The following is a 24,145-nucleotide window of genomic DNA, read 5'->3' as shown; positions in this document are numbered from 1 at the left end:
CTAGAAAATACAGTAAATACAATTAGAAGTTCTTAATTACAATGTAAGGCAACACCATTTGTTAACCATTCATTTTAGTAGTGAAAACATATTTAAGAATGGAAAAGTATGTTATATGAAATGGGATATCTTCAGAAAATTCCAGGGGAAAAGAAACCTTCCCGTAGTTACAACGGCATGCGCATTATCATGCGGTGCACCCTGTCGTTCGTAAAATACGGTACTTGTACAACCACTTTTTATCAGAATTTTTATCAAGTTGCACAAGGTTACAGTTGTAGGGTAACTTTAACAGATTTGGTTGCAGAAACTATTTGAGGGGGTGTGCACTTATTTCCTAAACCGCTGTGAGGCTGTAACATTTCTAAATGCTGCGTGTCTGATTAAATTATTGAAGCGGCTACAATGCGCGCCTTTCATCGGCCGCATTAAATATTGAAAGTCTATTGTTATGTAATGCAAGCATTGGTTTATTGAAGAGGGGGGGAGGAAACGGAACGTTTTGCCGTCATGGTGAAATACGGATATTTCTGCATAAGTTATATCATTTTACAGCCGTGTTATGGAATGCTTTTATTTTGGTACATTCACAAGTGTTTTTCTCAATAAAGATGTAAAATTCCAAAGGTAAGTTTTTTTCAACTTTTAGGCTCGGGAGGTAAAGGGCTCGTCTTGGGATCAAGAGGTCGCATGTTCGATTCCCGGCTCCTCTGTTATATGTCGAGGTGTCCTTGGGCAAGACACTGAATCCCTAATGCCCTTGATATGTAGGTAGTTGCTTTGCATGGCTGACGCAGCTATCGGTATGTGAAGTGTGAAGCACATTGTAAAGCGCTTTGGGGGGTCTTCAGAGACTCAAAGCGCTATATAATTACAAACCATTTACATTTAACTTAGGGGGAAAAATATTTTGGTAAAATTCCTACAAAAACTGTCATTTTTTTTGCCTTTGTTGATTTTTTTTCAACTTAATTTGGGGGCTTTTTATTATTATTGGGGTTATCTTGAATCAAATACACACATTTCTTGTGTTATTTTTACAACCTGATGATTTGATTTACAGAGTAAACATTCCATTTAGGCAAAAAAACAAACAAACACCTAAATAACATTTGACGACGGCGATTTGTCATTCAATGTTAGGAAAAATGAGTCATATTTAACTTTTACATTCATGTTTAATAAGGATTCTTTCATAAAATATTTATGCAGTAACAAATCTGGTTAAGTTCAAAACTTCATTCTCTGCATGACGCCTTTACCGAAATGTTAAATAATTACAGAGGAAATGTATCTGAAACAAAGATTCAAACCCTAATCAGTGCATTCAATCCCTCCGGTCCACTTTTTTTTTTTTAGACTTCCCAGTCGTCGTCATCTGTTGTAGTTTGCGGGGCAGGGAGTGGAGGGATGACATCCGACATTCTTGCAAATGCTCCTTCGCGGCTTGCGGAGGTTTCGCATGAGTCTCCAGCGATCGGACCCTTTCCGGAGATACCTTAGGAAAAGGCAAGAAAAAGATGGGATGCGACATTTGCGCATGTGGTATTCACTGTAGAACCACCACAGGTTCAAACCCGCCCATCAAATACAGCCCCGGCCACTGGACATCTCTGAGGACGTATATTCCATGGATGCTCTTCATAATTTGACGAGTTGGCATAGTGGGTTACAGTGTTGATATAAAAACAAGTGTCTAGCGTTCAATTCTCTATTCAGGTTGTTTAAGTTTCATTTCGCAATAAACAAGTACAGACGCTGCCGTACTTACGAACGAGTTAAGTTTCGGACGGTTGTCCGTAAGTTGAAATTGTTCGTAAATATCTTCAGTGAATTTATATTTTGTATATTTAAGGTTTATATAAGAATTTTTAAGGCTCATATAAGTAACCTGTATTGTTTTATACTACAAAATAAACATTTCATAAAATAATATTCTCTATAAAGATAAATAAAGTTTAACTTACTGTTGGAAGATGAGCTTCAAGAGTTAGGCAACCTCCTCCTCCGTGGTAGAAAGCGGCAGAAAAAAAAGCGATCTAACCATTTGTTCGACCGCATCAAGCTTTCTTATTCCACTTTAGTTTCAAAAATGGCTCGCCTCTACACCAACCATATTGAATGAATGCACGAGATATTAAGCTATGAAAACGTCAAAGTTCTTAGCGCGCTGGAGATACAGTATAGAAATTTTTGAAAGGAAGTAGGAAGAGCAAGTGGATTTCTTTGGAGGGGATGCTGGGTGACATCTCACAGCACCACGCGGCGGAAAGAAGCACTACAGTAATGTCCTGTAATCGGAAATAGGTGCACACGATACAAAATCGAACTTACAGCAATATCCGGATATTTTTCGACATCCCGAAAAATAACGTTATCTCCCGTTTCGCATAAGTCAACTGGTCGTAAGTAGGGCAGAATCTGTAATACTAATAGTGTAGTGGATAAAGAACTTTAAAAAGATTCGACCATCCAAAAAGATCTAAAGGTACTGTATGTAATATTTGACCACTAGATGGCACTGTTTGGTATAAGCAGGGGCAGGTAATACAAGGAACAGTGTGGCAGACAAATATGGCACCAACTTAAGTTTACTTTAGGTGTAAAAGAAATACTAATTTCACCAACAATGATTGAAAATTTGTTTTGTGCCATTAGGAGGGAATAAATATTACATGATGTCCCTTTACATCGTTCAACAATGTCCAATTGACTATTGACTGATCTAAATGGACACTTTGTAATATTTAGTGCCTCCTAGTGGTACAAACACTTTCATCAAGTAAAAAAATATATTGATTTGGATACTAGGCAAAACAAAATTCTGGTTGGCGGGATTTAACCTGTGGGCGGGACTGAACCTGGTGCAGCTCCGCCCCGCGGTTCTGCAGCGAGCACACTCTCCATTTGCGTCACCCCAAAACGTGCTCGCGTTCTCGTACGTACCTTTCCTTCGCATGGCAAGCTTGTTGAAAAGATCGGACATGAAGTCACCCCCGGTGGATGCTGCTACAACTGCGGAAAAAAAATATCTTGTCAGGTTTCTGACTTGGGCAGGAAAAGAAATGTCAAGGTTCGTAGGGTGCTTAATATCCTTAAAAATGCTTGAATTTTAGTGTTTCTTGAATTTTGGTTGATATGCTTTATAAATGCTTGAAATATGTGCTAGTTTTCTCAACAATGCTCTCTGTTGGCTTTGCTTTTATTTGCTTGTGATTAACGGCAGCTGGCATGAGTTTGTATGAAGCGTCATGGAGGGTTTGTACACCTTTTTCATAGCCAAGTTTAAGCACTTTTCAGGGACCTTCAAAGTCAATTTCTCCAGTAACATTAAAACAAACTATGGTGTGATTGATGTAATTTGCAGAACCGCATATATGTAATGATTTACATATGTGATTTATTTTTTCTGATTTTCACAAGCTCCAGATTTTGAAATATTTCCCTAATCCATCTCTTGTGCGTATGAGGGGATTTATGCGTCCATTTATTAAGGATGAGTCTCCTCGCAAGTAGGCCGAAGTTTTAGAGGCACGCACAGGTCTTAGTAGGTTTGCAATGGTTTTGTGCTCTCGCCATATTGATATGATTGCTTGCACAGTGCTCCGGGACATGTCTAAGCGTTTTTGTTTCGCATTCCTGCTTAAAACTTTACTACAACTCTATCCTGGACCTGCCTGGTGTGTTCTTTGGCATTCATTATGCTATCACAGATCTCAGAGTTCTGGTTTTAACGGAGCAGTTGCAATGAAGCTGTGAATTAATGGCACACAGGTACACTCTGTTCGCCATTGTTAGTCATTTAGGTCGCCATTGGATTATTTAGATATCTTCAAGGAACTTCTGGAGTCAGTTGGATGAGCTGAGATAAACAGGGGTCGAGGGGTTATATTTTCCACACCTACTTTTATAGTTTTTAGTTGAGTTTCCGTAGTGCAGTGGTTAGCACCTTCGCCTGACACGCGAAAGGCCCCCAGTTTGAGACCGGGTGGAAACATGTTTGGAGAGGGATGTTAGACTGATCTCGTCTTGACCATTTTGGCTCTAACCCAGATTGTTTCAGTCACTGATAGCAGACGACACCGTCAGCGTAGATTGTTAATATTGTTACGTATTCTACATAAGCTGCCTTACTGTGAGTAAATAGGTGCCAAGTTGTGTTCGTAAGGTTTATTATAGCTTAATAAAAGAATTTGCAATCATTAATAAAGGGAGCAATTGAGTGAGATTAGACATGCATGGCATGGTGTCCAGTCAGCACATTTGCCTCACATGTGAAAGGTCCCCGGTTCGAGACCAGGTGGAAACAGGCTGGCCTGGAGAAGGATGGGCACCACCAGGCTGTACTTGCCCAAGACACACCACAGGAATTGTGCCCTTACCACTCTAGTGGTTAAGGGATAACAAAACCAAACCAAAAATATTTAATGAAATGGATAAAAATGGATGCCTTTCAGAAACAGAGATCTTCGACTGCCCTCTTGTGGTTAACATGTTAATTGTGTAAACATGCTCGTTACATTTCAACCAATGACAAAAAGGCTTTGTATAAAAATCATAAAGCAAAATTAGTAATTTTTTTGTTTTTATCCAATTTTCAGAGCTCTGCTAATTATTTGAAAGCATACTTTGATTAAACATACATAATTAAAAAATACAAAGTGTTTCTTTAGTGTAGTGGTTAGCACAATTGTTATACATGTGAAAGGTCCCCAGTGTGAGACCGGATGGAAACATGATGGCCTGGAGAAGGATGGGCTGTATTTGCCCAAGACCCTTCACAGGAAACTGGGCCCTTACGAAACTAGTGGTTAAGTGGTCCAACCAACTAGATATAATATAAAATGTTGAAATAATTTGGTTTTATTTCAAGATTAGGTTTATGTTATTCATTCTTAGAAATTTACGTTTGAAGTCTGAAATGGGGCAATATGACGAATAGTCTTGGGTGGGGGCAATACTTTCGCTAGGCACCGTATTTAAACTAAGTAGCCGTTTGTGTGAAGTCTGGATTTTTCGGCTTAAACTGTGCAATTTATATCCTAATGTAGCTTTGCTCTGCAACAGCCACAAAAAGGAATATAACAAGTGACTTACAGACCGGGCCGCTTCGCACTGGTGCGCACGGGCGATGCTAAAAGCCACCGTGGGTTTTGCCGTTAATAAAACATGTTGCCCCCTCACCTTGTTCTTGCTCCTTCTGTTTCTTCTTTTCCATTTTTCGCTCTTTAACGTTGCGCAACTTTGCTTTGCCGATGCCGCCGGCATTGCGGATGGACTCCAAGAGGTTGGCCCGGCCGTCCGAGGGCTGGACCACCTCGCAGGGGGCGCCGGACACTGGGACTGAAGAGTAGAGGTGAAAGAACCGATAGATTAGGGCTGCACGATTAACCGAAATCTAATCGTTATTGCCATGCTACATAGAGCCATTTAAGGCTGCACGATTAACCGAAATCGACTTGATATCGTGAGGTGGTGCGATTGTGTAATCGCATAACACTGCTGTTTTTTCAAGGTTTTATAGTTTGTTATTTGACTAATAGACTGATTGGCCAACTAGAATTGTCACGGTTGGGGTTTTTACAGCACTATACAACAGAGAAAACCTGCTGGTCTGCGGCTTTCAGTCTTATTTTGACCATTTACTCGTTATTGGGCTTGATTGGTTTATTGGTTAATTAACATGTGTTTGTCTCTCCGTTCGGCTCCTGCGAGTACACTGGGCGGAGATGATGTGGTCTAATGCTCCCAATCCCCATGCTGGTATCTGTCAATCGCCAGTGAACTTCAACAAAATTTAAACTCTCAATAAAAAGATAAATAAAGTTTAATACACAATCGATTATCATTCTACTCTCCTATTCAATTGCTTTAAAAAAATAACTATCAATACTTGAATAGATTTTTTTCCCCATGAAGCCCTTAAACTGGAGTTTATATATTTGAATATCTAAAATAACATGTTATTACTATGTTGTTACTATGTAAAATCATTTTACTAGAAAATCACAATGACCGAGCACTTGTGAGCTATATTCAGAACAGGTCCGCAGGCACCTCAACTGTCCTTGGGGGCCCCACTTTGGAGACCCTTGGTGTAAACAGTGAAACAAAAAGTCCTTCAAACCATGAAAACAAACGTGACTATTAATCAAGAAAAGACTGTAATCTATTAAAATAAGAGTTGAATAGGTGTTGACTACGTATTCTGCAAATCCTTGTTCCTAAATTTTTTTTATGATATGGCATGATAGAATCCCGATTTTTATTTTGCTTCAAATTTTTGTTTATATTTGAAGGTACTATCTTTATAGATCTCAACTACAGACGCTCTCCTATTTACGACCGTCGACTTATGAAAAACGGTAGATGCGAACATTTTTATTGTTTAATATCTCGTGCATCCATTCAATATGGTTGGTGTAAAGTGTAAAGAAGAGGCGAGCCGTTTCTTTTGAAATGAAAGTGAAATAAGAAAGATTGATGCGGTCAAAAAAATGGCTGGATTTGCTTTTTTTTCGAACACTTTTCACCACGGAGGAGTTGGTCACCATACTGTTAAAGCTCCTCTTCCAAAAGTAATTTAAACTTAACTATCTTTATAGAGAATATTATTTTATAAAATGTTTATTTTTTAGTACAAAACAATACAGGTTACGTATATAAACCCTAAACATACATTCCATTCCATTCTCGTTCACAAGTAGGGCAGCGTCTGTAAATGTCCAACCACTACCCATCTTCAATGCTCTGACTGAGGGAAGGAGGTTGTTCCTCAAAATCTCTCATCCTCTCTTTAATGCAGTGCACTCGTCCTGTCCCATGTGCCAAAAAACACTCCCAAAGCTTAATGCTCCCACCTCCATGCTTCACAGTAGGGATGGTGTTCTTCGGACTGTACTCTTCAAACAAACACGCCGAGTGGAATTATGACCAATAAGTTCTATTTGGGTTTCATCTGACCACAAAGCTTTCTCCAATGACTCCTCTGTATCATCCAAATGGTTCTATGCCAACCTAAGATGGGCCTTAACATGTGCTGGTTAAAGCAGGGGAACCTTTCATGCCATGCATGATTTCAAATCATGACGTCTCGGTGTATTACCTACAGTAACCTTGGAAACGGTGGTCCCAGCTCTTCAGGTCATTGACCAACTCCTGTTGTGTAGTTCCGGGCTAAATCCTCACCTTTCTTAGGATCATTTAGACCCCACGAGGTGATATCTTGCATGGGGCTCCACTCCGATTGAGATTGACCGTCACGTTTTGCTTCCTCCATTTTCTAATGATTGCTCCAACAGTGGACCTTTTTTTACCAAGCTGCTTGGCAATTGCTCTGTGGCCCTTTGCAGCCTTGTGGAGGTGTACAATTTTGTCTCTGGTGTCTTTGGACAGCTCTTTGGTCTTCGCCATTTTACAAGTAAAAGTCTTACTGATTGTATGGGGTGGACAGGTGTCTTTATGCAGCTAACGACCTCAAACAGGTGCATCTGATTCAGGATTATACATGAAGTACAGGTGGACTTCGAATGGGCGGACTAACAGGTCTTTCAGGGTCAAAATTGTAGATGATACACAGGTGTTCAAATACCTATTTCCAGCTGTATCACACAAATAAATTGTTAAAAAATCATGCATTGTGATATCCGGATTTTTCTTTTTAGTTCATCTCTCACAGTGGTCATGCACCTACGATGACAATTTCAGACCCCTCCATGATTTCTAAGTGGGTGGAATAGCAAAATAGCAGGGAGTTGAAATACTTACTTTCTTCACTGCACATATATAAACTTATAGAAAACACAGACTACAATGTGTTTTTTCCTTTAACTACTGGCAATGAAGTACCATCGAGACTTTTTGTCAGCTGAATTTTCGTTTTCAGCAATTATATGCATAAATAATGGTAATACAGTTTTCTGATTGGATAAAAACCGAGGTAACTGATCAAAAGTGTCCAATGTGGAGAGAATGCTGCTTTTAAAAATTGAAATAATAAATAAAAGCTTGAGATGTGATATTAAGGTTTTGTTGGTATTATACATCCATTACAACATGGCCATCCTTTAAATTTGAATTTTCATTTTATATTATAATTTAATTATTTATATTTTATTTAGAATTGTATTGCTAGTCAATGCAACATCCGTTGCAGCCTGGTCATCCTGGAAGGGGGATTAGCTAATGTGCGGTCCCTTCTCAAGGTTTCTTCATTGTCCTCATGCCGAGGTTTTTGAGTTTTTGCTTTGTTTTAGATCAGGGGATGGTGTAATAATAGTCTGTAGTTTGCAATGGTCTGTGCAGCCCTTTGAAACTCCTTGTGATAAAGGTCGTCACAGATAAACATTACTTGACTTAAAATCTTAAATAAATGTTGTGCATGAATGACTATTTAGGACTTTCTATGAAAATATGAGAGAAATGTGAAAAATATATGGTTTAATGGGTCCTATAGAAGTAGGAAAACAAAGCAAAGAACTACCAGGCCATGTTTTTGTTGTCGGTTACACCTCATAATTTATCCTTTTGTAATGGGCAAACCTGAGCTTTGAGCTCCATCTGAGGCTGATTCTCCAGAAGGAGGCGGAGGAGGTGGTGGTGGTGGTGGTGGTGGACCTGGAGTAGTGGCTGGAGGAGGAGGAGGTGGCGGCGGTGGAGGAGGAACGCTAGGGTAGATCTCACCTGAAAAAGAACCAGTCGGTCAAACAAACTACCATCACCCGACCTTCCCCCGTGGAATTACCTGCGCTGTCCTCCGAGAAGGCCGGAAGCTCGGGAATGTTAAGCATCGGTCCTGACGGGGCAAAGCCAGGGCCGAGGTCGGCACTGTAGGACAAGTCATCGGCGATGCCCGGTAGGTCTGGCAAGTATATGGGCACGTCGATCTCCGGCACCTGGCCCAAGTCTGGTACGTAGAAGTAGTTTTCTGCCGTCTGTCGAAATGTCAGAAACCAAGCATCCTTAACAAAGACCATTGAAATATTGCTGTGGATTTCTACTATGTCAAAATGTCTTCTGTGTTCAGGCACATTTAGAAAAAGAGTCTTGATTTTTTTCAATTGGGAACATTGATTTTATATTTTGTAAGTCAGTGTTTTTCAACCAGTGTATTGCATAAAATTGCCCAATTTTATCTTTGAAAAAAAAAGAAAAAACAAGCATGCCATTGTTCACGATCTTCCTTCCAGTGATTGGCTGCATAACATTCCTCCATATCTGTAAACGGCATTAGATAACTATGTTTTTTGTATATAATAATTATCTGCTCATGAGGGACAATAGTATCCATCCATCCATTATCTGCACCGCTTATGCTCAGTAGGGTCTCGGGGGTCCTGGAGCCCATCCCAGCTATCCTCGGGCAGTGGACAGGGGACACCCTGAACTGGTGGAACCAGTTGCAGGGCACAGAGAGACAGACAACAACACTTGCTCATTCACACCGAGGGACAATATGGAATGGTCAATTAAAGTGGCATGCATGTTTTTGGGAAGGAGGGAGGAAACCCACGAAAGCACGAGGAGAACATGCAAACTCCGCACAGGAACGTTTGATTTAAAGCAATGACCTTTAGAACTAAGCTACAGACGCGCTAACCACTCAGCCGCCAATACAACAGTATATTACCCTATTTTGTCTGATGAAGCAATTTAAAAATGCACTTAAAAATAAATCAATACACATAATTTTGCGGATATTAATCATTTTCTTATTTCACCGGAAAAAAAAACGTGAATAAAAAATATTTTAATTAAATTTCAAGTGTGGGAGGTGGTAAGCAGGAAGTACGTTCCCAATTTCCAAAGAAGTGTTAAGGGAAGGAGATAGATGAACAAGCCAAAATGTCTAGGGGAAGTAATGGGATTGGTCTTAGTTCTCGGTAAAAAAAAAACATGTACATGAACGAAAAGGAGTGATGACGTGATAAGCAGGAAATACGTTCCCAATTTCAAAGTGGCTTGGGAAAATTATATTTAGCTTTGGTCAAACATGTTTAATATGATATAATACTGCTTTTTTTCACATGGAAACTGATGAAAGGAATGGTTCAAGCATAGTCCTTATTTAATAAAAAAAGAAAAGACAAAAAAGGAAAGTTAGAACGTTGTAAAAACGTTTTACATTTTAGGTATTATCTCAAGTTATTTTTTTTACAAAAACAACATAAAAATAAAGTAAAATCTCAAATTACATCTACATCTATAACCAAATTGAAACAAATGATGAGGAAAAACATACCGTCTATTCAGGAAACATGATCATTTAAGTTTTATGACTTAATTCATGAATTAATTTCGAAACAATTTCGACAGACTGTGTGCCGCGAGGTTTGTTAAATGAAAAAAACGTGTGCCATGTCTCAAAAAAGGTTGTAAAACACCAGTGTTCGTTACCAATCTCTCGAGCTGCTCTCTCTTTGTGATGGACAGCGGAGCATCGAAAGGTTTCTCCTCTTTTTCCGTCTCGATGGCTGTGTGCGTCTTGATCACAGCTCCCGCCAGTGGATCCAAGAAGACGTACTTCTTGTAGCTTTAAAAGAAGATGGACCAAAACAAGATTTAGTTTGTGATTTGAAATAACTGAGGACAATGACTTTGTTGCTGTACAGTGAAGGTGAATTGTGCTCCTTTAAAGGTAATGTTTTTGTGATACAGTGGCTTGCAAAACTATTTGGCCCCCTTAAACTTTGACCTTTTGCCACATCTCAGACTTCAAACACCAAGTTATGAAACTGTATTTTTTGTGAAGCATCAACAATAAGTGGGACACAATCATGAAGTGGAACACACTTTGTTTGGATATTTTAAACTTTTCTAATAAATAAAAAACGAAAACGTGGGTGTGCAAAATGATTCAGCCCCATCGAGTTAATACTTTGTAGCGCCACCTTTTGCTGCAATTACAGCTGCAAGTCGCTTGGGGTATGTCCCCATCAGTTTTGCACATCGAGTTTTGCCACACGTGATTCATATCATCTGAGCTAAATAAATTAATCTTTGTCTCATCAGGCCAGTGATTATCTTTCCAGTAAGCCATGGCTTTTGTTGACAGACATCTTTTCATTATGTCAAAGCGATGTTTTTTCAGTGATGTTCTGCCAACAGGAAAGGTCCTTTATGCAGGAAAGGTCAAAGCCGACTACTTCCTCAGAAGGCTGGCGTCCTTCAACATCTGCAAAAAGCTCCTGCAAATGTTCTATGAGACTGTTGTGGCAAGCGCCCTCTTCTCTGCGGTAGCATGTTGGGGAGGCAGCGCTAAGAAGAAGGACGCCTCTTGTCTTAATAAACTGGTGAGGAAAGCGGGCTCTGTTGTGGGCACAGAGCTGGACAGCCTGATAACCGTAGCTGAGAGACGGGCACTGAAAAAGCTGCGGTCAATCATGGACAATTCATCACATACACTACACAGTATCATCTCCAAACAGAACAGCAGCTTCAGCGACAGACTGCTGTGACAGTCTTGTTCCACGGGCAGACTGAGGAGATCATTTCTTCCTCATGCCACGAGGCTCTTTAACTCCACCGGGGGGAGTTAAAGACCACATTAAACAGCACCCCCACATTTGCATATTACCCTATTTTTATTACAGTGTGTATTTTATGTAGCACTATTTAAATACTCTATATCAACACGTTATATTGGGTATTTTTGTATTCAAGTCAGTCAAGTCAAGTCATGTTTATTTGTATAGCCCTACATCACAAGAGTCTCAAAGGGCTGCACAGATCAAAGACTATTGCAAACTATTATTACAGACTATTATGACACGTTCTATTTCTTTTATGTTATTGTTATTTTATTTTCAACACTAGCTGGAAGTGTTAATTTCCCTAAGGGGATGAATATCTATCTATCTTCTATTAAACATTGTAAATAAATCCCTGCAGAGGTGTGAGGGGTGTACTTACAGAACTACATTTTTCGTAAGTCTTTTACAATGAGTCAAAATGGAAAAATTGGCTTCGCCATTTGAGATGAATGTCTGGCTTTGAATGAGTTAATTGTCCTTTTGTCTGGTACACAAATGTATCCTTTCGACGAGCATATGTGTGTGTGAGAAGCACTCTCAGACGTGTGAACTCACAGATTCTCTGAAGTGTTGAAGAGCAACAAGGAACTGACGGAGGAGATGTTGCGTGGCAGGCTGCCCAGCCCTTCTTCTGTATCATCTTCTGATTTCTTTTTGTTGCCTGCACACACGGGGTAGTACACCAGCTTCTCCTGTCAGAAAAGAGAAAACAGTAAGTGAGGGGTTGAGCAGGAAAGGGGCACCTTTTAAAACTCGGCACGAAGGTTTTCGTGGAATTTAAAATTCACTAACATTTTTGTACCACCCACACAATCTGTGTGACACTGCAATATTTGACCATTAGATGTCGCTGTATTGTAAAGCGCAACCAAAAGCGAGTGCAACAAAGAAGAATACAAACTACAGAGACTCAAAGTGACCAAACTGCACCAACTGAGTTTTCTTTTACTTACTTGTCCATGTTCTCCAGCAGGTTTTTTGGGGTATTTGGGAACCCGAAGGAGCAAGACAGCTGACAATGATATCAGCTATCTTAATGTAAGGCTCACTTTATGTCAAATAAATTAAAAAAAATCTTGACCTATTAGTACTTAAAATAAAGCAGGTTTTTAAGATACTTTGTGCATATTAGATTTTTATTTAAATCAATCTCTTTGTTTATATAAAGGATTTTTTTCACCATTGGGCAGCGTATAAACATACACAATTTCAATCAAAAATGTATCACATATGACCTTAATCTGTCCTTTAAATTACATGTTAGGAATATTACTAAAACAGCCTTTTTCCATCTTTCCAAAATCGCAAGAATTTACCCTGTGCTGTCCCAGTCTGATGCTGAGATTATAATTCCTCCATTTGATACCTCCCTTCTTGATTATTGTAATGTACTATTCTCCGGTCTTTCCAAGTCTAGTATCAAAAGCTTGCAGCTCGTATAAAATGATGCAGTGAGGCTTTTAACTGAGGCAAGAAAGTTTGAACAAATTACCCCAATTTTGGTTGACCTGTTAGTCTAAGATGTAATTTTAAGGTTCTATAAGTATTATACAAATGGATGGATTTGTTAGGTATATCACATTACATCTCTGAATAAAACAAAAAATAAGGGACAAGAAACATCAATTAGGCTCATGAGGAGATGTAGCCAGTACTCGGCCTGATTCTCATCTGAACCTAACTTGTCCAGCTCCTTTATTTTATCACAACCAGTCAAAGAGTTGTTGAGGTAAGTATGTTCATACATAGCAATGAGACACCATCGTAAAACAAGTAGCACAAACATGACAATGCAAGTGTTCTCCTCAGGCAAATAGTTGATTAGGTTGAGTGATTCACAAGGTGATAAGACTTTTTGAAGCAAGGAAAGCCAAATCAGGATGACAATTTCTGAGCTAACTTTGTTGATAGAAGCATGCTTTCAAAGCCAACAATGGTCTTAGATGTAAAAACTAATAGTTCTATTGAAAGCCAACATTCAACACCAAAATCATAGGCAACAATGAAGGTAAACATCTGGAGATTTTGGAAACATGCATTCTCATAATTGAGACAAATCAAATGATTTGTAAGTCAATAAGTCTAATGTTATATTATTATACTGAACTGTATACGGGTAAATGGTTTAGGAACCAGTTACAGTAATATTTAGTGTTTTGAAGTATGAGTATATGCATTTAAACAATTTTAGGAAGCAGGAAATCATGACTTAAATAATTCACATATTGGTGAGTGATTGATTTCAAAGACCGATACTGCACAGGAATAACAAGTATGACAAAAAAAAAAATCAGGTAAACAAAGGCAAAACCACAGAAGTGAATGAAAGTCGGAAACTGACTAATGCATTTGTGTGACAAAGAAAATTGCACTGTGTGTTTTCATTTGTCCCAAGACAAGACAAAAACAAAGCAAAATGAAGCAATGCTACCTTGGGAAATACTGAGGTTATTTTCTACCTTAATTAGACATTAAACTTACAATGTAAAATAATTCCCTATGTACTAAAAGTCAATGTGAAGAACCAAAACACAATTTGTAATGGAAGCTTCATGTTTAAACAAGTTTAATAAAGAAACTTCTCACAATCTAAAAGCTCGTCTTTTAGTGATTGTATATTCATTCTACTCAATTTGAGTGTATTAATTTGCGTATGGCACGAGCAGCAAACTCCAAGACATTCACACAAGTACTTCCTAAATTAAAAGACTAATCTGTTGTTTTTTTACCTGTAAAGTCTTTTCATCGAAAGGCCGAAGTTTGCTCTGTATTCTTTGTCGCGGTCGGGCTTGCGTCGAAGGGTCGGTAGCTCCCGCAAAAATAGAAAAATAATCCTGGAGTCGGTCTGGGGCTGGGTACTTGGCACTGGAGAAGACCTAAAAGACATACAAATAAGGATTTCTTTTCACAATTTTTAACAGTTTAAGTGTCTAATTTTGCCGTTTTCATGATCGAGATGGTGTGAGAAGAATATTTTAGGTTTGTCCTGCAATATTCAAACTACAAAGATTCATTTTTCTTATTACTGAGCAGGTTTCAATACTCAGGTAGCATTTGTAGAAGTCGTCCTAACATATGCCCATTTTAACTTAATATGGTAGTATTTCCTTGATATTCACAGTGATTCCCTTCTATAATGAAGAAGGACAGCCTTTTCTTCCTCCGTGTAATCGTTTACCATCAGGGTTACGAGATGGCACACTGGAGTGATGCAGTTTCTTCGAGGATTGAATTACAGTAAAAACAAAATGCAACTAAATAATCTGGGCTTGTGAATACAGAACATGGCTGTAACAGTGTCACATGTAAACTTTCAAAATAGCTGAAAATCATTTATCATGGCGAGCTATGACAAAAACGAAACATAAGTCAGTAGAAAATTCCCAAATTCCAGGTCTCCCATCAATTCTTTGTCCCGACTGAATCCTCCAGGGGTTCTGGAAAACTCAGTGCCTCTCCCTTCAACAGTAAATCAGAACACCACTTAGAACAATGTAGAGACTGAATAACAATGAGATGAAGGGACACATTGTGACATCAAGTGAATAAAACAAGAATTAAATAATTAAATAACTACATTCAAATAAATGAATAATCATGAAGTGCATTCGTTAACACTTAACGATTAATCTGATTTAAATATTGATGTAATGTTGAAAAGAATATAAAGGTTATAACTGGAAAACTCAAGATAATATATGCAGTGATGCATTTCAATATTGCAACAATAACAAGCCGTATTAGAAGAATTTCCACAAAATAGGAATGAAATACGTATGTACAGTAGCGTAATAAAAGGAATCTGTTTACTTGTCCTTTAAATGCTGGCTAAGCACTGTGGGACCTGGAGTACCAAAGAGAATGATACATGAAAACTAAGCTTACGCGCTAAAAAAAAGCCTCACATGTGTATTGGTTACTTTCTCCGGGATATTTTTGTGTAATCCTCTGCACCAACGTCAGAAATACCACAGTCATCCTTAGGTAGTGCAAGTCTACGACTCTGGAAACCCACATACAGCACACCTTGTAAAAACAGACTGAACGCAGCAATGAACTTTGGAGCGGGAGCAAACAGGCACAGTACTTCATTGATTTTGATGAGTGAGATACATCCTTTAATTAATGTCAAAAGTCAAATGCGGCCACACAAATGTATAGAGAGTTATTTGTTTGTCACTAGTCCTTTAATAATTCATTACGCTTGCTCAAATTAGCACCCAGGAAACTGAAAGCAGTTTTGCGATTGGTATGAGTGTGCTCTTGGAGTTACGCCGAAACCCTGCAACGTATCCAAGAATCCGCAGAACTAATTAATAGAAGAAATCCCTGATGCACCGATATGATGAGGGGAACACTCCATTCTTGTCAATTTACCTTTGTGGCTTTTTTGCTGCCTTTGATCCTGTCCACCCGAGCCTGGACAAGTCGGATCCGGTCAGTGACGGTTTGCAGGTGATGCCGATTTTTCTCAACGCTATTAGACACTCTAAAAGTTATACAAATACACCCAAAAAAATGCATGTTAATCCAAGAAAATAAATACCCGTAGAAATACATTTCTGTGGAGCTTACCTCTTAAAGATGTCAGTAGAGATTGTCTCCAGGAAGAATAATGCATCCGCTATCTGGTGAATGGCTTCCTCTCTCCTCAGTTCCGGCTGAATGAGAGGGACAGAGTACACCTGACCCTCTAAGCACAACTTCTGGGACATCCTGCATCAAAGAGAAAAAGGTAAGATCGCAAATACTATCAAAACAGGGGTGTTAACGTTGTTTCCATTATAGGCCACGTCATTGTTAATATATCCTGTGGTGCATAAAATAAACAGAAGTAACATGATGCTGTCAAAAACGAAAATAGAACAAAAATAGTCTTCATTGTCTTGATAATCACATAGTGACCATTGTTTACAATGGGATTAGCTGAAATGTGAATTTCCCTTCGGGGATGAACAAAGTATCTATCTATCTATCTATCTATCTAGCTGTGGCACTCCAGGATATATATGTCATAAAAGACTTAAAAGAGAAAAACAAGATCAAAAGAAAGAATGTTAGGATAAATAGGCAACTATTTACAAAGTAGTGCTTGAGGACTGGCCTTAGTTATAAGTGTGTTAGAAATATAGAATAATGAAAAATAGTGCAATGGCATTTAGTGGCAACATTGTGCAAAAAGAAGAATAAAACCTGAATAATGTAAACATTTTCCCATTCACAGGCAAGATATTTTTTCTGTTTTATGTGCTTTTTTTTAGAGCCGTTATGGCTCTGGGGACGAAGTTCTCTGAGCCTGTTAGTTTTAAGGTGCTAGTAGCATCTGCCAGAGGGTATCAAGTCAAAGAGGTGGTGGTCGGCGTGAGCCGAGTCCTTAATAATTGATTCAATACTGCAGTATCTAACAAAATGGAATAAACTCTACTCGCATTCTGTATTTGTGCACAAAGTCTATGAAAAAAAAACATCATACTACCTGCTCACTATTCTAAAAAGAAAAAACATGATAGTGGCTGATGATCACACAAAAGATTTGACAATTCAGCCCAAATGGGAAGTTTTACTCAGAGGTGTACTCACGTTAGTTCCCATTAAGTACAAGTTGATTTATTTTAAGGTGGGGGTAGGCAACCCAAAATTATGAAAACCATATTGGGCCAAAAAAACAAATTTGTCCGGACCTGCAAAAAATTAAAATCCTTTTATGTCTTATAATAAATGGAACGCATGCTGTATGAATCTAGATTACAGGGAGTGCAGAATTATTAGGCAAATTAGTATTTTGACCACATCATCCTCTTAATGCATGTTGTCTTACTCCAAGCTGTATAGGCTCGAAAGCCTACTACCAATTAAGCATATCAGGTGATGTGCATCTCTGTAATGAGAAGGGGTGTGGTCTAATGACATCAACACCCTATATCAGGTGTGCATAATTATTAGGCAACTTCCTTTCCTTTGGCAAAATGGGTCAGAAGAGGGACTTGACAGGCTCTGAAAAGTCAAAAATAGTGAGATATCTTGCAGAGGGATGCAGCACTCTTAAAATTGCCAAGCTTCTGAAGCGTGATCATCGAACAATCAAGCGTTACATTCAAAATAGTCAACAGGGTCGCAAGAAGCGTGTAGAAAAACCAAGGCGCAAAATAACTGCCCGTGAACTGAGAAAAGTCAAGCGTACAGCTGCCAAGATGCCACTTGCCACCAGTTTTGCCATATTTCAGAGCTGCAACATCACTGGAGTGCCCAAAAGCACAAGGTGTGCAATACTCAGAGACATGGCCAAGGTAAGGAAGGCTGAAAAACGACCACCACTGAACAAGACACACAAGCTGAAACGTCAAGACTGGGCCAAGAAAAATATCAAGACGGATTTTTCTAAGGTTTTATGGACTGATGAAATGAGAGTGAGTCTTGATGGGCCAGATGGATGGGCCCGTGGCTGGATCGGTAAAGGGCAGAGAGCTCCAGTCCGCCTCAGACGCCAGCAAGGTGGAGGTGGGGTACTGGTATGGGCTGGTATCATCAAAGATGAGCTTGTGGGGCCTTTTCGGGTTGAGGATGGACTCAAGCTCAACTCCCAGTCCTACTGCCAGTTTCTGGAAGACACCTTCTTCAAGCAGTGGTACAGGAAGAAGTCCGCATCCTTCAAGAAAAACATGATTTTCATGCAGGACAACGCTCCATCACACGCATCCAAGTACTCCACAGCGTGGCTGGCAAGAAAGGGTCTAAAAGAAGAAAAACTAATGACATGGCCTCCTTGTTCACCTGATCTGAACCCCATAGAGAACCTGTGGTCCCTCATCAAATGTGAGATTTACAAGGAGGGAAAACAGTACACCTCTCTGAACAGTGTCTGGGAGGCTGTGGTTGCTGCTGCACGCAATGTTGATCGTGAACAGATCAAAGCACTGACAGAATCCATGGATGGCAGGCTTTTGAGTGTCCTTGCAAAGAAAGGTGGCTATATTGGTCACTGATTTGTTTTTGTTTTGTTTTTGAATGTCAGAAATGTATATTTGTGAATGTTGAGCTGTTATATTGGTTTCCCTGATGAAAATAAATAATTGAAATGGGTATACATTTGTTTTTTGTTAAGTTGCCTAATAATTATGCACAGTAATAGTCACCTGCACACACAGATATCCTCCTAAAATAGCTAAAACTAAAAAAGCCCCACTCCAACTTCCAAAATATTCAGCTTTGATATTAATGAGACTTTTGGGTTCATTAAGAACATGGTTGTTGTTCAATAATAAAATTAATCCTCAAAAATACAACTTGCCTCATAATTCTGCACTCCCTGTAGTTATATTAGCCTACTGTAAAAATGATGAGGTTGGATGTAGCGCATTCTCTGGTTAATGATGCACCATGTGACTATGCTGTTGTAGGATACCGCTTCAATCTTAACTTCATGACAATATTAATGAGTTACAGTATGTTTCATTGTTTTTTAAAAAGTAAAGAAATCCAGTAGAAAAAAAAATCCATTGCATCACTCATTACAGGCAATTGAGTAATCTGGCACTGAATGTCCGTTATTTGTTGTTTAAGGATGTTGCTTGCCATTTTAACAACCTTTTCCTTCACTGTCTTACTAGAAAAAGGCACGTCTTTAATTTTTGCATTATTTGAGTTTCGTGATTGAAGTCTACAAATAGATGATCCAAATTAGTGATGAATGACTCTTTCATGTAGTCACCATCTATAAACGTCTTTCCCCGCTTTATTATCGCCTGGGTTGCAACAAAACCCGCAGCAGTAGTGTAGTTTGGAGATGCAATCCAATTCTTAAATCTATTTTTGCGCTCATCTTATTTCTCCAAAAGTGATGCAATTGCACTTTTTCTCTCACTTCCAACTGGGCACTCTGCCACAAATGTAGCGTGCTTTCCCTGGAAGGTTCTTTCCACATTACTTATTGGTTATTGGATAACTTCTCTTTATAGGAGCAAACATTTAGGCATCTAGATAGATAGATAGATACTTTATTCATCCCCGAAGGGAAATTCACATTTCCAGCAGCATCCCTGAGCTGAGAACAGTACAATAATAAAGTCAAAAGAATACAATATACAAATACCCAGTATGACGTGCAAATGCCCACTGTAGCGTGTTATATAGAGTAACTAAATAGTGCTACACAGAATACATATTGCAGTAAGATTCGGTAATATCCAATGTAGGTGGTGTGGTTTAATTTGGGCCTTTACTCTGTCGGGTGGAGTTAAAGAGCCTCATGGCATGAGGAAGAAAAGATCTCTTCAGTCTGTCCGTAGTACAAGACAGTGACAGCAGTCTGTCGCTGAAACTGCTCTTCTGTCTGGAGATAATGCTGTGTAGTGGATGCGATGGATTGTCCAAGCATCCTTCTTCTTGACGCTGCCTCCCCAACACGCTGCCGCATAGATTAGCAATGAATGAATGCAAATAATCCTGTCCAAAAGAACTCAAGCCTGCCTTGCCTGGTGATGCTTCCCTTTTAAAATGGGGCAGAATTTGGGCCATACAGCTTAGGACAGTGGATAGAGAGAGCAAAGCCGAGGAGCAATGCAAGGAGGCCAGCTTGTGGCTTGTAAACTCGCACCAGCTCCTCGTTGAAATGAAATACTTGTTACACACATTTTTACAGCACTGGAAATGTTCATGATTGTGTCATGTTTACTAAAATAAATCCTCCCCAATCTTTTTCAATGTGTAAACAGTTTGAGAAAAGTGCTAGGGAGCTGCTCGGCAGGGCTTAAGAGCCGCTTTAAGGGAAAATAAATTGACCCTTTGCCAGGTGTCATCAAATCAAAATCTATCTGTCCATGTATTCTAATCGAAATGTATCTAGATCGAATCTGACTCAGGGGATTTTATAACTTTATAACTTCCATGAGCCAGTGCACCCCAAATACATGTGACTCGACAAGTGCTGCACAAACTTATTTTATTAAAGATGTGCAGGTTTTAAAACATCAATGTAGGAACAATGGGGTTCCGAAATCACATTGCAACGCGAAAACTGAGCTGCACTGTAGATTATTACAGACTATGTATAGCGACTGACCAATTACATATATTATTATATTTCTTGCTCGTTCCCTAATGATACACAGGAGAATACTATGTCGTGCAAGCGATCAGAAGCGAGCACGACAATCTTGAAGCGAGTTGCAAATTCAGTTGATCAGATGCATTCGATTATGCTCATCTGACTCTCACAAGACTGCAGCAGTAGCAGCAGCAGCAGCAGCAACACATGATCCTTTGACATTATTTCGGTATGCAAATTCCTTATCCATCATATAACTCATCTTTAATCTGGAAATACACCCACATTAAACGAATTAACAAAACACGAAAGAATGCACTTTACATGAAAGGGTATCATCTCCCATTTTAAAAACAATTCGAAATCGTTTCCTTTTTGTAAAGATGCATTTCTTACCTGCCCGTCGAAATGTAGAGTTATTAAGACTTCCCCGGCATCGATGTGGCTGAAAAGAAACACCAGGCTAGCGGCTGTAACAAAACAACAACCAGTTCACTTCCGTGTTGGTCATGTGACTAAAATCCTCTGTGCTACGTTCAATATCTTCGGAAACGTTTTGACATTAAAATTAGAATGGGAAAACTGGTTAACATTTCATTAAATTGAACATTTTAAATACGCACATTTCGAATCTTTATAGATTTTATTGATCTATTAATAGTTTAAAGCCATGTGTGTTCATGGAAAACCAAAACTCGACTTCGGATCGGATGTATACCAAAGCTTAATTATATGAAAGTGTCTCAGTCACGTGATGCCTCGTCATTCACTGTGAGGCGTTCAAATGCACGCACAAACGTAATAAACTCGACGTGACGAGTAAATTGGCAATTCGACGACTGTATTCTACTTAACGTGCTGCAACTTCGTGTTCAACAACATTGTGTTGTAATAATAGATAGATAGATAGATAGATAGATAGATAGATAGATAGATAGATAGATAGATAGATAGATAGATAGATAGATAGATAGATAGATAGATAGATAGATAGATAGATAGATAGATAGATAGATAGATAGATAGATAGATAGATAGATAGATACTTTGTTCATCCCCGAAGGGAAATTCACATTTCCAGCAGCATCCCTGAGCTGAGAACAATCGAGAACAATCGAAAATAACACGGGAGCTGCTGGAGTGGCTGCCATTCGTGACGGCGCCGGAAGAAAAGATTCAATTTGAATCATTTACAAACAAACAAACAATTGAATCATGTACAAACAAACAAACAAAATATTCATGTTTTAATAAGTGGAGTGTTAATAAAATATTTCTGATACTGATATAACCAGATAAAACTAATTTTAAGTTACCTGTCCAAATGAATGTTGTGCCATCTCACCTTTCCCACTCTCTCTCCTGCAGTTGACTTGCTGCTTCTCGCTCCTGAAACTAATACTTACCTCTTTGTGTATTGCCTGCCTCTTTGTGTATTGCCTGCATATGGCGACACCCTCTTTCAGCTTGTCTGTCAGAACCTTGATCTCCTCCTAAAATGCTTGTCTAAATGTGGGAGCATGCGGCTTATATACAGGTCCGGCCTTTCGAGACGCCTAGACATGCTTAACACACCCATGCACACAATATACTAAAGTGTAAGAAGGTGAATTGAGGGAATAAATATTACAAATATTAAAAAGATAAATATACACGATTAATGAAATCCTTACTTAGCTGTCCATACAGTTGCCAGCGTAAAACTAAAAACGCGGAAACTATGTACATAAAAGAATATTACGTATATTAAAAGATAAATGAAATTCTTACTTTGCTGTCCACACAGTTGCCAGCGTAAAAATAGAAACTAAAAACTAATATATATATATATATATATATATATATATATATATATATATATATATATATATATATATATATATATATATACATAAAATAATATTACGAATATTAAAAGATAAAAATACACGATCAATTAAACTCTTACTTTGCTGTCCAAACAGTTGCCAGCGTAAAAATAGAAACTCGGAAACTATATACATAAAATATTACGAATTTTAAAAGATAAAAAAATCCAAGATTAACCTTCATTTATTTTGTATGGGCGTTATAATCCCATAGCGCTGGAATTTCGACCAATCCCGCCCCAAATCGACACTCGGCCTCACCTGGTGTCTTTGCCCACAAATACGAGGGCGACCTGGTTCTGGTCTATGTTTTCTTTCTCCGTGATGTCCTTAAGCACCAGAAGCAGTTCCTGCTGCTCTGCGTTGGCCAAACGAGTGGCGTAAACCTCCCAAGCGGGGGTCACCATCTCACCCATGGGGTCAATCAGCTTCTCCCCGTTGTCCTCCTCAGGGTTGTGAGATGTCAAGTCAAGTCATGTTTGTTTGTATAGGCATTAATCACAAGGAGTCTCAAAGGGGCTGCACAGACCACAGATTATTGCAAACCACAGACTATTATTACAGCATCCCCTGATCTAAAACCTACATGAGGGCAAGGAAAAACTCAAAAACCTTAACATGAGGAAGATGGAGTAACCTTAAGAAGGGACCGCACATGAGGTAATCCTTCTTCCAGGTTGACCAGGCTGCAACGGACGTTGCAATAACAAATATGAAATGTAGCTCAATAATAAACTGTAGAATATAAGTGTGTTTCAAGCCTAGATTTTAATGGTTCCACTGAGGTTGCAGATCGAATCTCAGTGGACAGAGAAATCCACAGCACCAGGGCCTGAATGAAGAACGCTCTCGAACCTGCGGATCTCTTCTTGGCTCTTGGGATCACTAGTAGGCTAGCATTTTCAGAGCAAAGGATCCAGACTGGAACATAGGGGGGAACCAGCTCAGTAGCCTAGATGGTAAGGCGCCCGCTTTGAGACTGGGAGGTCGGTGGTTCGCGCCCCGGCCGAGTCATTCCTAAGACTTAAAAAGTGGTCGGCGGCGCCCTCTGTTGGCTGCGGCTGCATCGGCTCGCTACAACGGGTCAGGTGCAATCGACATTTCGTTCTGTGTACATTGTTACACAGAATGACAATACAAGGAAATTATTATTATTATTATTATTATTATTATTATTATTAAATCTGATAGATATGAAGGAGCAAGTCCATGGATGATTTTGTATAATACCAACAGAACACATCTTAAGCTAACAATGCAGTTTAGCTAAAACCGAGGTAATCTGATCAAAATTTCTTGTCGTAGTTAAAAGCCCCGCTAAAGCATTTTGAACCAGCTGCAGTGTCCAAAATAAATTTCATTTAAGTGTTTGTGACATTTTCAGACATGTTGACGTAGAATAGAAGAGAATACATAACAGTCAATTTTTACAGTTTTCCTGTATTTCATACGTTTTTTGGGTCATTTCAAATTTTGTACACTGTATAATATTTTTGGATGGGATTTATATTTTAAAAAGCCCCTTCTTTGTTAGACCCATCTTGTCCAGACTATTTTGGGTCTAACGCAGATGGTCTCGGTCACTGGTAGCAGACGACAACGTCACCATAGATTGCTAGTTTTTGTTACGCATTCTACATAGGCTGCTTTACTGTGAGTAAATAGGTGCTGCATTGTGTTTAAAAGGTTTATTATCGCCTAAT

At 39.0% G+C, this 24,145-nt stretch overlaps 1 protein-coding gene and 1 non-coding gene across 2 annotated transcripts; one reads left to right on the top strand and one right to left on the bottom strand.

Moving 5' to 3' along the window:
- Nucleotides 1-1,158: 1,158 nt before the first annotated feature.
- washc1 (WASH complex subunit 1) lies at nucleotides 1,159-21,320 on the bottom strand. The gene is made up of 11 exons (XM_088340300.1): nucleotides 20,971-21,320; nucleotides 16,107-16,247; nucleotides 15,909-16,020; nucleotides 14,261-14,407; nucleotides 12,087-12,223; nucleotides 10,396-10,531; nucleotides 8,744-8,933; nucleotides 8,542-8,682; nucleotides 5,185-5,343; nucleotides 2,947-3,015; nucleotides 1,159-1,498 (listed from the first exon to the last, which is right to left on the bottom strand). The coding sequence occupies exons 2-11, from the start codon at nucleotides 16,244-16,246 to the stop codon at nucleotides 1,356-1,358; spliced, it is 1,374 nt and encodes a 457-aa protein (XP_088196426.1). The 5' UTR covers nucleotide 16,247; nucleotides 20,971-21,320; the 3' UTR covers nucleotides 1,159-1,355.
- On the top strand, nucleotides 3,925-3,997 carry trnav-gac (transfer RNA valine (anticodon GAC)). The gene has a single exon. It is a non-coding gene; the product is annotated as a tRNA-Val (tRNA).
- Nucleotides 21,321-24,145: the final 2,825 nt, after the last annotated feature.

Source organism: Urocampus carinirostris, chromosome 7 (genome assembly GCF_059441175.1).
Source record: "Urocampus carinirostris isolate Australia breed hairy pipefish chromosome 7, RoL_Ucar_1.0, whole genome shotgun sequence".
NCBI classification, from domain to species: domain Eukaryota; kingdom Metazoa; phylum Chordata; class Actinopteri; order Syngnathiformes; family Syngnathidae; genus Urocampus; species Urocampus carinirostris.
Note: the sequence above shows the minus strand (reverse complement) of the source record. Positions and strands in the feature narration are given on the sequence as shown.

Excerpts from the sequence above, each read along its gene's own strand:
- washc1 (XM_088340300.1), bottom strand. The coding sequence starts at position 16,246 with ATGTCCCAGAAGTTGTGCTTAGAGGGTCAGGTGTACTCTGTCCCTCTC. Across the intron at positions 8,934-10,395 it reads GAGAGCAGCTCGAGAGATTG|ACGGCAGAAAACTACTTCTA; the intron begins GTAACGAACACT and ends ACATTTCGACAG. Across the intron at positions 3,016-5,184 it reads ACAGAAGGAGCAAGAACAAG|TTGTAGCAGCATCCACCGGG; the intron begins GTGAGGGGGCAA and ends TTTTTTCCGCAG.